We start from the raw sequence: 12,415 nt of genomic DNA on the forward strand, positions 1-12,415 counted from the left end.
AAGAAAACAAGGCGGTTCAGGACTTCATGAAGTTACTAAAATCAGCCGAAGCAGGTGAAAAAACAGCTCTCTTCATCAGAAATCAAGTGACCAACTGTTGCATGAAAAAAAACTGTGTACAGTGAGCATGTTCTGAGAGAGTGCATACTTTGGAAAGCATGCTCAAGCAAAGGCTACGAGCATGTCCGATCAAGAGGTCTTTTTAAGCTGCCGTGCCGTACCACTCTGCAGAAATATGTTGGTCAGTCAACAGGAGAAGTTGGTGTGACATCTCTCATCAAAGAACGCCTTCGTGTGGAATACGAAAACTTGAGTGTGCCGCAAGAGGCCTACTGTTCATTAATTGTTGATGAGATGTCTATAGCTCAAAAGGTCATATATGACCGGCAAGTCGACAAAGTGTTCGGCCTCGTAGACATCGGCTCTGCAGAGCTCTCAACAACAATCCCTCAGGTGGCAAACCGCCTGTTGTGTTTTGTTTTGAGAGGCTTATCAACATCTTACATCATACCAGTGGGTTATTTTTTCACCCGCTGCCTTAAGAATGATAAGCTTCATTCAATGGCCATGGAAGTCATGCAGTCAGTCGAAGAGGTTGGCTTTCGCATCGCAAGAATTGTTGCGGACAACCATCAAACTAACGTTGCCTTTTTCAAGAGCCTTTCAGAGGAAGGTGCACTTGTACATGCGGTACCTCACCCTTTCAGAAGTGACCCCCTTTTTTTGGCGTTTGGCCCAAACCACTTGATAAAAAATCTCCGCACGAACTTTCTGGAAAGAGAAATGATGGTTGAGGGACAGGCCATTCGAGGTGGATATTACTTGAAGAAGATTTTTGACATACAATCCCAACTTCTAGTTAAACCTGTAAAGTTCCTCACGCGGGCTCATGTTGAGCCAAGCAACCTTGAAAAAATGAAGGTGCGCAGGGCAGTAGATATATTTTCCCCACCTGTGATAGCCACACTTCAGTTCCTCCAGAGCAACCCTCAGTGCGACCCTGAAGCGTGTGAGTTTCAAGATAGTTCCGCCACAATCACGTTTATGCAAATGATATCGAAATGGTATGCCTTGCACAACATTGCATCAGTGAAGGCATGGAAGCACCAAGAGGAGCCATTCTATCTGTCAGATGACGATCGGCTCTCTTGGTTAGAGTTGGACTTTGTTTGCTATATCGAAGACATTCAGGTCCAAGGAGGCACGTCGAAGCAAAGACTAACCAAGGAAACGTACGAAGCAACAATCATGACAACTAGATCAACAGTGGCGCTAATTGAGTACCTGCTTGATCACGTCAAGTAAGTATCTTTACAATAATGTCTTCTGTGCGCCTTACTAGTGCATTGCATCTGACCGAATCTCCTATATTCAGCTTCCGATACGTCCTAACGCAGGCCCTGAACAGCGATCCTGTAGAATCGCTTTTTAGCAGCCTAAGGCAATTCAATGGCGGGAACGACAGAGTTGACGCAAGGGCTGCAGTTTTCACTTCAGAGAAAATACTGAAGGTACCATTAGCGACAAACGAAAATCAACGGAGATGATACAAATTTTGCCATGCTTTGTGCAGGTTGGCATCTTGCAAGCATCAAAGTCCGCAAATGCACCTATTAACTCTGAGGCGAAGGCAGCTATGAAATTTGGCATTAAAGATTACGAAAGTCGTACCTTGCCCGCTGCCATCACCTCTGCTGCGAGAGAGTTTTCTAGAGAGCTTGGATACATTCATGTGTGGTGTGAACCAGCAGCAGACATAGAGTCAGCACCGATCGCATACTTGGCTGGTTACCTTGCACGTGCATGGGAAGAGAAGGTATGAACATTTTTACAAAATTGCATGAAACATTCTTTTTTTTTTTTAATTTGGTTGTTGATTTCAGTGCTTGCCCTGGGGGGGGGGGGGGGGTCTTTATTATTTATATTTAACAAAAGTTTAAAAGTATTCGAGTGCTTACTTTAGAGTGTCATTATTTTTTTATTTGTCCCAATCCTTTGATAACGGTTTGTACTCGTTTTCAGGTGCCTTGTGATTCCTGCAAAACCCTGCTGCAGGTAGCAAAGCCAACTGAAGCAATTTATGGAATTATCAAGAATCTTGACGATGGACACCTAAGGTATCCAAAAATGGAGGTAGTTGCCTTGTGCAAGCTTACATGCACCTTTGTTAGCAAAGTGATGAAGTGCCCAGAGGTCAGAAGAAGCAGCAAGTTATGCAACATGTTGGTTTTATCCCTTCTTCCCTATGTTGTGCAATGTCCGGAGTTGATTTGCGAGAGAGGAGACCTCAGTCACACCAAGGACCTCTGCAAAACGTTTTTAACGAAACTAATGCGACCCCTGCTGACCAACTGGGCAGGAAATATAAACCTGACAGTGGAAAAAATAATACTTGCACATAAACCTCTTTCTAGGAAAGTTCTTCGTTTGTAATAGGCTTGGGTGTCCTCTGTGCGTCATGTGGCTTCAAAATAAAAAAGAAAAAAATTGCCTAACCTTCGGGCGTCTGGTTGAACTGGTTGTCTCGTGTTGTTTCTTTTGTAAGTTTGTGTCAGCTAGTACATTCAGGTGGTGCTTCTCACTTCAATTATTTCCAGCGAAAATGGAGGAACACGCTGAACAATAATGCTGAACGCTACGTCCTGAATTGTGAGTTTCCACAAAGTGCAGGCTGAATAAATGGCCCCAAACTTTGTCATGAGTTCAAGATTGTAATATGTTATATTTTATTACATCGGTTTAAACGCCCGTAACTAAATGGGTGCCCACTCGGCGAGGCGCACTGCTTCTTCGATTCTCGTTGTAAACGGGTCCACGTCTAACTTGGAAAAGCGCTTTCATGGTGACATGCCGCTGTCACCTTATCAATAACAAATTTGCACGTGGCATCACCATAATGTGTGAAACGCAGCTCATAAATCCTAAAATGATCCAGCGCCGCTCGCGCGGACGCCTAAACGAAAGCACAGGCACGGCCGCTGCTCGCAGCTCTCCGCCTGGACTTGCCCCGGAGCGGTGGCGCCGCGGCGGTGGCGATGAGAACTAGGCGCAATACGGCTCTTTCGGGAGACGCGACGGGCCGCACCCAAGTGCGCCTCCATTGAGCGGCCGTGTCACAATAGGTAAATATTGTGTTTCTATTTTATCACAAATTTTCGTAATTAGCGTATACTGCGAAAAAAAAAAAAAAAGCTTCGCAGGAGCACACTAACACTACGCAGACGAGCTAGGCAGGGAAGCAATTAGCATTGCAGTCCAGAAAGCACAGGTGCGCATCTAACATTACTATTGCAGTATTGACGCTTAAAAAACACATTGGTGCTGTCACTATTTTTTACAAGCCTCAAAGCAGCTGAATACTACGCAGCGATCGCCGCAAGGACAAAGCAAAGGTGGCACTTACCAGTTGGTGCAATGCTGTTTTCCTGCAGCACCCGAAGGCAGAGAAAAGTAGAAGCATGAACTTGCACGCAGCAGAACAGTCCACGAAACAGCGAGACAGCGGCAGCGCGTGGCTATCCGGACCGCTTTGCAACACGGCGCACCTGGCACACTCATAGAGAAAGAGATTGGTATCTCTTTCTCTATGGCACACTCACGGCGCACCCGGCACTCGCCTGGCGAAGGTGACCCTACGTCGCTGTCGCCATCTCTCGGCAGCCAGCGGCGTAACTTGTCAACGGAGGAGGAGCGGCGGCGACGGCCGCAGAGCGCGGAGTTGACAGGCACAGAGTGTATAAAGGAGGCTATGGTAGTGCATGTAGGTCTTTTGCAGTATCTGTCTTCCGGTCGATGTTGCGGTCAACCGTTCGTACTGCGCCGTGAGGTGTGCTTCGATCATTTCTTCTAGTGTGTTATGCATCCTCAGTTGCATGAGTTTCTCGGTAGCCGTGCAAATGGGAAGACCGAGTGCTGTTTTGTAGGACTGCCGAATAATGGAATCGATCGCTTCTCTTTCCTTGGCCTGTAGGAATAAGTAGGGCGTGGAATATATAATGCGGCTGAGAACGAATTGAACGGCGGCGCAACACGGAAACGGACACAGACAAGAAGGGGACACCACATGCGCACATGCGCAAGGGGACACCACATGGCTGAGAACGAATGCTTGCACAAGTTTTAGTGTCTCTTTTTCTTTCATCCCTCTTTCTTTGTTTGATATCCTCCGAATAAGGCGAGATGCTTGATTACTTATCGTTCGGAGTTTTTGGATTAAATCCGTGTTTTTGCCATTTGATTGGACTGAATGTACATACCCAGTATGCGTACCATGAAGCAGGTTCTTGAATTTAATTTCCCGCTCGACGGCCGCTCGATGGCGATTTGTTTGCATGGTTGATGCAGTGAAATGCAATAAAAGCAACGACTAACTTTATTAAGAGTAATCTCCATGAAGATTATAGAACATAAGGGCTGCCTACATATTAAGCTAAGGCACTTGCGGATAAATATCGTAGAGACCACCGATACATCGATACCACCGGCTACATAAGAACGATCGCATTGACCGCATAGCCAAATCCATATCCATATGTTCCACGCTGCCCACGCTATGGTGCCCACGCTTCGCACGCGGTATTGTTGTCCTTCGCATTGAGCGTCTGTTTACGTTTTTAGCTCGGGCTTTGTGCAGTTTTTCTGCATATTTTACTCTCCTAGTACGCCGTACCACCAAGGTATAAAATGCTTTTGATGTACTATTTGGACGAGAGTGGCAACCGTGTTTACACTTTGAAGAACGTCTCCCCAGACGGAAAGCCTACAATTTCGGCGCATCCTTCGCGATTCTCGCCTGCTGATACCTACTCAAAGTACAGGATTCTCATCAAGCGGCGCTTCAACCTCCTGCCGACGCAACAGCCAAAGCAAGCCTGCTGAACGTCTAGGACGAAAAGGCGTGTGGTGACCGAGACAGGAGCAGCAAACAGTGCCCTCGAAGAAGTTTGTATTCCGCGTCAGGAGTTTCCCGATGGACGGTCTGGGCAAGCAGGAGGGCCACGAGAAAGAGAAAAGGCTCAAGGAGATGCTGAAAAAAAAAAAAAAAAAAAAAAAGTTGTCCACTCATCAAGGTGCGGGTCCAGCATGTTTGATTTGTGCCATTAAGCCCACGTGGATGAAGCCTTGTCCATTTGTCATGAATAAAGATAAAGCATTATAGGAAAGATCTAAACCTTTGCAGCAAGCACTCCCTGGGTGTCGTCACATTGTTTGCATGACTGCTGTGTGGAAGCGGTCACGTTACGTCGTTGAGTAGTGGGAGCACACTCAACCAGTTTGCAACAACCCGAAGGGCAGGCGTTTTGACATCTGCATGTATATATAATATGGCGATGTTGTGCAGCTGTGAGGCTTATGACTAATTTTATGCAGAGGTAAGTGAAATGAAAAATGTTGTGCCATGTTCTGCGACACAGTGGAAGCAACAATTGTTCTTATTAAGTGAGCCTGCCCAACCTTAAGCCGAGTGTTAATAAAAACTGCCATATGTATGGGAAGCGAAATAATGTGAACTCATTGCTAGTTAATGTGAAGCCAAGAAACTATGTCGCACATTTATCGTCTTTGATGAATTTATAAGGGCACCGAGCAGCACTTGCGGTGTTAGCAGCTGTGGAGTGCTGTCTGCAGTGATTGTTGTAGACAACTGGTTAGTGGCAACAGGGAACATGTACAGTGTGCATCCAAATTTGCTAGGTCTATTTCAGCCATGCAATGAAGCACTTATGACACCTCTGAAAACCTTCAGGAATGGAAGCGTCATTCTCGCCTTCGAGAACTTGGAAGCATAGCAGGCTTAAGTGCCAGAATATACTGCTGAAAAGCAAACCCTGCGGATGTGTTTGCTGTTGTAGAGTAGTAGTCTTTATTTTGGTCTTGTCTCAAGTCAAATGTGGTTTCTCCGGTACCATCGAATTATTAATGATCAAATTTTTCACAGGTAACATTTTGAGCTCTTCGTATCGTAGCTTATCCAGTGTTGGTACTTTACTGCTTCGTGTGGTAGAAATAAAGAATACCAATGCTTATTGGCTGGCCTTTCCAGTTAGTGGGTTCATGTTGCGAACAAAAATAAAGCTGCGCTACCAAGACAAGAACTAAGTAGAGCCAAGGCGCACATGATCCTTGTCTCGGTAGCACGGCTTTTCTTTCTTTCGAACCACGAACCAACTAGCCTGATAAGTCCTATTGTATTATTCATGTTGCTATGTACCAAAAAGAAGGAAGACTTAAGAAGAGGCCACAAGCAGGTGCACTTTGTTTCCTTTTTTGGGCAGGTCATAATGGGAGAACAAAGTTTGTCCACAATAGTAGCTTTCAGTTTCTGCATCAATCAAACATATGCATTCACACAGAATGCATTACTGCACTGAGCAGGGCTCGATATATGATCTCTGTGTGGAATACAGGCATGAAAAAGCCAAGGTGTCGCTCAAATCCTGATTGGTCGACAGGTTCATGGCATTGCAACCAGATGACCTCGCGCAGGAATTTCAAGCGCCCCAGAAGCTCTTATGAAATTTGATGTCATGTGTGATACAAAAGTGGTTGAACATGTGTAATCTGAATTTAAAGTCGCTGCATGTCTTCCATAATTTACCTTATAAAAAAATTATTTTCACCTAGAGGAAAAGGTTAAGGGTTTTTGAGGCGGTATTCCAATCCAAGACATTTGGTTTGCGAGCCAGAGCTTGGCAACAAGTGAGGGTTTATACGCATGTTATGTGGTCTTTCACATGAAGTCGTGTCTTACAACATTATGTTAAGGAAGCACGTGCTTCATTAAAGAAGGCCACAGGCTGCTATCATGTGATGCTCTTACGGCATCATTCTAAATTTTTTTTATGGGCATTGAAATAAAGATGCAGGTTGTGGTAGCCTATGAGGATTGCCCTTGTCTTCTAGGACAGAAGGGCAATCCTCAACCTCAAAACTACTGTTTGTTAATGAGAAAACCTCTTGTGTTTGTAGGTTCAAGTGCTTCGTCCTGCAATCATGTGCATACTAAAAATACAGACCACGTGGAGGAAAAATATCCCATGCAGCTGGTCAGTGATAAAACCCTTCACAAAGAATGTGATGTCCTGGTAAGTAAGCCTAGTATTTATAGTTTAATGTCGATACATTTAGAAGCGCACATTTCAGTTTGATATTTTGCTGTGTGCTTGTCCAGCATGCTGCTTCCACTGAAACTTCTCTGTATTTCTCATTTATGTAGTATAGAGTTCCTTATTACCTTTTATAAAGTTCCAGTAAGAATTGCCTTTGTGACCGTAAATAAGTGCCCCCAGAAGCTGTCTGTAGCTCGGGCACTGCAGTTAGTAAAATGGTCATGCAGTTACTTGAAGTGGAGGTTCATGGCAATATTACGCAACTGGGAAATCGCCATGAAGTGCCAGAATACTATTGAAGGCTGTAAGGGCCATTGAGATGCTCCTTTTGTTGTACACTTCAAAGCATACACCTTATGTATTTCTGCAAAATCTGATGAAATGTTGCTTTGTGGCTTTCTATAGCCTTGATGTTGCATGTGTAATCTGGCCGGTTGTCCGGTCCCATTGTGTATTCGGTGCACTCGCAAAGTGCTTAATCTGGCTTCATCGAAATGGGGCTTCCGGTAATTCGAGAACAAACAGAGAAAAATACAGCAGGGAGAGAAAAAGTGGCTGGAGGTCTCCTTGACACATTGCTTCATACTAAAGGGAGAAGCAATTTATATATATATATTTTTTTTGCCTACTTTACGACACGCAGCTGAAAAAAAAAAGCAATCCCAATGCGCTCCTAGCGTGCTTGACGATACCTGACAGCTCGCAATGAAACGAAATGCCGGCTGTTGCAGCATATATATTATTTTCAAAATGACTATCTTAAACGGCTCTTGATATCGAGGACAAAGGTAGCGTTTATGAATGGACCAGATGAGCTGGTGCAACATAGATTGGCTTTCTATAAGTAAATAAATGTCATTATAACTTTTTGAAAAAATGTACAGTCAGGAGCAAAAGTGGTATACAACACTCAGGCAGTGACAGAGCTCGGAAACACTGCGCCGAAATGCCATCTAGCTACAGCGTAAGGGACAGCGACACCGACACATGGGGCACCGCCACTATTGTCTTGATCTTAGATAGCTGTTGCTAGATAAAGTTGGAATTCAGTTTTCTCGAGCTCTGCCACTGGCTGAGTGTTGTATACCACTTTTCCTCATGACTGTACTTTCAGTACACTTTTTAAAGAAAGCGTGTTTTGAATACACTTTGAAAAATTAATGAAACAAACGGGAAAAATATTAAGCAATACGATTGCTCTGCAAGCAAACTAAATGACAATTAACATACTATTTTCATTATAGCTCTAGTACAGGCACGAGAAAGTGATATCAAATACAGCACGAATAAGACACCCCTACATCTCTTGCTGAATGTGCTAAACACTCACAGAGTGCTGTCACTCTTTGCGACACCTTTTCATTGGGGCGTCCAGGATGTGCTGAAATCTCGGAAGACATATCTACTAGCAGTAAACAGCAGCACTTAGCGATTTTTTACAATGAGTGACAATACAATACACAGTAGGTGTTCAAACCATACGGTGCACAGCGTGGTATGCACTCCTAAAGTGCTATGTTAATGGAAGTGCAAGTTTATGCTTACCTGTTTTGATGAGTTGTAAAGCTTCAGCTAGAGTAACTGCTGAAATTATCTGTTTGTGAATCTTAAATTTAAGCTATCTCAGTTTCTCAGGCCGTCACTTTGATAACTGACATTCTTTCATGCGCATGTGTGTTGCCAGGAAGTATGGTGTCATACCATACCTCTCGGCCTTCCTTTGCCGTCAGCTATGGTAAAGTGAAGTATGTATATTAACTTTGACCCTGAAGGCACATAATGGGTCATTGGCTAGTGGGTGTGTAATAGGTGGCATCTGTTGTCATATTCAACATTCCCCTAAAATGTGCACACGTGAAATGCTTCGTCTTGTTCCTGTCGTTGTCCAAGCTTTTTTACAACCATCATCGAGCGAAATACTGCAGCGTTGTCTGCTTGTGGCATCTGCTAGTGCACGCTGCGTGATGGAGCTGCACCACACTGCACTATCAACCTCCATGGTGCTGTGCACTCGCATTGTGCTTATTTCAGGATAATGCATGGAGCACATGTGGCAGCACATGCATGCGGTCAGTTGAATTCACCTTAAAAAAAAATACTATGAGAACAGCAAGGGCTGGTTTGTGTGACAGGCAACAAGTGCAGCCTCCAAATTGGTTATTTATCAACAATAGGTTCAGCCAGCACCTTAACATGGCGTGTACCAGCAATATCGGCAAGAGTTGGCACGAGCGCAGAGTACACCAGTTCCATCCGTAGTGTGGCCGAATTGTTATTTTTCTCTGTCTTGTACTTTAGTATCTAAACATGTTAATGATTCTTACCAAAACTCCCCCAAAATTTTCGAAACGATGCAGGATGTTTCAACTGCTGCAGAGAAAATAAAAAATGTTACCTGCTTCAGATTTGTGCAGTCTTTACTTTCAGGCATGGGGGTCTCAGTTCCCTTTTTATTACTGGTGGGGTGTCCAGACCTCCCGACACCCTCTGACTTCAAGCCCTGCATTCACAGATCTGTCCCATGCGCAGGTGAAGTGTCAGATCTGGCCAGAACACCAGAGCTACTTCAGAGATAAGGTGGCACCTCTGCTTTCCCAGGAATGCATTAGGGAGAAAGAGGAGGCCCTCTCTGGAGCTTGACATCACCGGCTGCAACTGGGACGACATTTTTGGCACATCACCGAAGCCATACCGCCAAGGGGCCATCCCACAGTGCCTGCTCGTCATGGTGGAGCGCAATGTTGTCCCCGGATTATTTCTGGCATGTGATAGGCAATGACAAGGTAATCAATTAATGAATGAATGAAGCCTTTATTTGATTGAAGGGATGGCTCTCAGCTGCAAAGAAATCATTGTGATTATTAATTCATTGATATATTAAAGAATTAAAAAAAATACAAAAGTGGGGGGTTCAAAGGTATCAAAATGCTCAGAATGAAAATTCAATGCTTGATGGTGCTAATCAAGGAAATTTAGAGTGCATAATTGTTCAATTAATTAATTGAAATTATTGAAATAAAATGAAAAATGCGCTGTGTCAAACTGCTCAGTATGAGAAGCCAATGTTTGCTAATGCTGAGTATCAGTGTATAAAATTAGAAATGAAATAAAAATTAAAAAGTGAAACAAAAAATCGCCCTTGTGTGTGAAATGCTATCGTGTTGTACCTTTAGCGGCAGAGCTTAAGTGTCCCCCTAATTTTGAGTTTGGTTTACTGATTCTTTCACTACTTTTACTGGTCTTTGCTTGACTGGCTTGTCTGCTCTCCTTTTTGTTAGTTTTATGCATGCAATTGTGCTCCCATCCATACTTCACTGAAAACCCCTTCTTTGTTTTGCGTGCGCATGCTTTTTTGTTAGTAGTAGTAGCTGCCTTCAGAGGCACTTTCATAGCTTCCTGTGCTTATGCACAGCTTTGTCTTTAATATCCACTCTGTTTCTCTGTCCAGGTGAGGAGCCTGAGCTCCCGACTGCCTAAGGATGACCAAGAATCTGCCATCACAACCATTGAGCATTTGGGACCACCTTGCCATGCATATCAGGGTTATGTTCAAGAGAATGGTGTTACCATCCTGCTGGCTGTTCACTATACTTTCCAAACTGGTCAGCATTTTTTTCTCTTTGCTTGGTTTGTCAGTGCCTTTATTTTCTGAAGTGGACTGGACATGCTATTTTACATGTGAAAATATCTTTTGTGAATGCAACGTAATGGTTGGTTTGGGACTACATATCTGCTGAGAAAATTGCCTTTAGTCTTGTGATGTCTTTGGAACCCTTAGTTGCTTTCTCACCTTTGTGTGCTGCTTAGGGGCGGTGCCACAACAAAACTTCAAATAGCGTTTGCCAGTCAATTCCCACTGCACTTTCGCTGTTTAGAGTAGTCGGACCTCCTAAGTGTTTAGAATATGCAAATTTCTCATTTGCCTAAGCTAGTGGTGATATTTCAATACAGTGGCATCTAACACTCGCAACGCGCTTTCTTTGTTGAGCCGACCATCAACAAGCACATGGCCTGCGTGCAGTAATGCGCTGATGGCCATTAAAAGCCACTGCATGCTCGCGTATAGAAAAACAAAGTGCAGCACAACGCGGTTCATACCCTGTCGTATCACACTGTCGTCGACAGCTGGCTGTGAACCGACAAGGCAGCAATCCTGTCATTTTAAAGCAACATGACAGGAAACACAGTGCACGCAGAGTGGGACGGAGTGAGAGTGCAGCATGCACGTGGGCACTGCAGTTGCATCGCTGCGATCACTCTCAGTTAAGGCATTTAGAATCTAGATACCACAGTTCTTTGTCCACAGTAGGCGAGAAAAAGCGTGCGACATAAACATTATGCAACTGCAAACACGCTCAGTGCTATGTGTGTACCGGGGAATCTTGTGGAATGGTTTCGTTTTCACACCTTTGGATCATGACAGCATTTAGGCCCATCACGGAGCTTGCAGTCTGATGAAACCAGACTATATGCGAGAGATACGCATTGTCGCAAACCACAGATATTCTTTCACTGTATAATGACTGCGTTTGGGGCAATGTTCCACAGCTGGCACTTTGTCTTAGGGTGTCGCGATAGGGTGTGAAAGGGATAGTCCCGTTCACATTGCAGCTCTTGTCTCTATTTCGCAAGCTGTCTTGTTGTGTTTTGCCAGCTGCTATGCTTTGCGTCTTGACCCTCTAACGATCAGTCGCAGACAACACTTGTGCTGTAACAATATGCCTCATTGCGGTGGCTCAGCATTTAGGCACTCAACTGTTGGTCGATGACGTGGGTTCAATCCTGGCTGTAGCAGTTTCCTTTCAATGAAGGCGACATGTAAGGTGCACGTGCTGCGCGGTGTCAGTGCACCGGTGACTGGTGACCAGCACTAGTGACCCGAATTTCCAGAGGCCTTCACTATGGCGTCCATCATAGCGTGTGTCACTTTGGGATGTTACACTCTTTAAACCAAGCTAAACCATTGCCTAGGTATCTGCATGGGCACCTTGCAATGCTTCATGACAGCGTTTTGTAAGCTCGGTATTCCTGTGAGCTTGTCAGACTGTGATAGCAGACCTTTTTCCCTGAGTGCAAGTGTTAAAGGGACAGTCTTCTGCCAAAGGAGAGTATAAAAATATTTGCATATTCTGGTAGATCTGACCACTCGTCAGTACGAGGAAAGAACTCGCGGTTTAACCCAAGAATTTGTATTTTAAATTGATCAGGAAAGTCAGATTTTAGTAGATGGTGGTGCCATACTGAGTCCTTTTACTGCTACTAGCATTTCATCTGTTTTTAGAGTACAAAGTGAATATACTAACATT

At 44.3% G+C, this 12,415-nt stretch overlaps 3 protein-coding genes across 3 annotated transcripts in view; all 3 read left to right on the forward strand.

The window, feature by feature from the left end:
• The first annotated feature begins 222 nt into the window (after positions 1–222).
• On the forward strand, positions 223–2,457 carry LOC146202169 (uncharacterized). The gene is made up of 4 exons (XM_084584184.1): positions 223–1,301; positions 1,376–1,511; positions 1,574–1,816; positions 2,023–2,457. The coding sequence occupies exons 1-4, from the start codon at positions 355–357 to the stop codon at positions 2,431–2,433; spliced, it is 1,737 nt and encodes a 578-aa protein (XP_084440310.1). The 5' UTR covers positions 223–354; the 3' UTR covers positions 2,434–2,457.
• Positions 2,458–4,523: 2,066 nt separating this feature from the next.
• Positions 4,524–5,170, forward strand: LOC146202170 (putative H/ACA ribonucleoprotein complex subunit 3). The gene has a single exon (XM_084587985.1). The coding sequence runs from the start codon at positions 4,684–4,686 to the stop codon at positions 4,876–4,878; it is 195 nt and encodes a 64-aa protein (XP_084444111.1). The 5' UTR covers positions 4,524–4,683; the 3' UTR covers positions 4,879–5,170.
• Positions 5,171–5,252: 82 nt separating this feature from the next.
• The window catches only part of LOC146202171 (negative elongation factor B-like), a 52,614-nt gene continuing 45,451 nt past the window's right edge, over positions 5,253–12,415 (forward strand). Inside the window, exons 1-4 of the mRNA XM_084587984.1 lie at positions 5,253–5,372; positions 6,970–7,085; positions 9,639–9,892; positions 10,558–10,711. Coding sequence (XP_084444110.1) covers positions 9,848–9,892; positions 10,558–10,711 — 199 coding nt within the window. The 5' untranslated portion in view covers positions 5,253–5,372; positions 6,970–7,085; positions 9,639–9,847. The remainder of the gene's footprint in view (positions 5,373–6,969; positions 7,086–9,638; positions 9,893–10,557; positions 10,712–12,415) is intronic.

The sequence above is a fragment of the Amblyomma maculatum genome, chromosome 1 (genome assembly GCF_055883805.1).
Source record: "Amblyomma maculatum isolate TAMU_Amacu chromosome 1, ASM5588380v1, whole genome shotgun sequence".
Lineage (NCBI taxonomy): Eukaryota > Metazoa > Arthropoda > Arachnida > Ixodida > Ixodidae > Amblyomma > Amblyomma maculatum.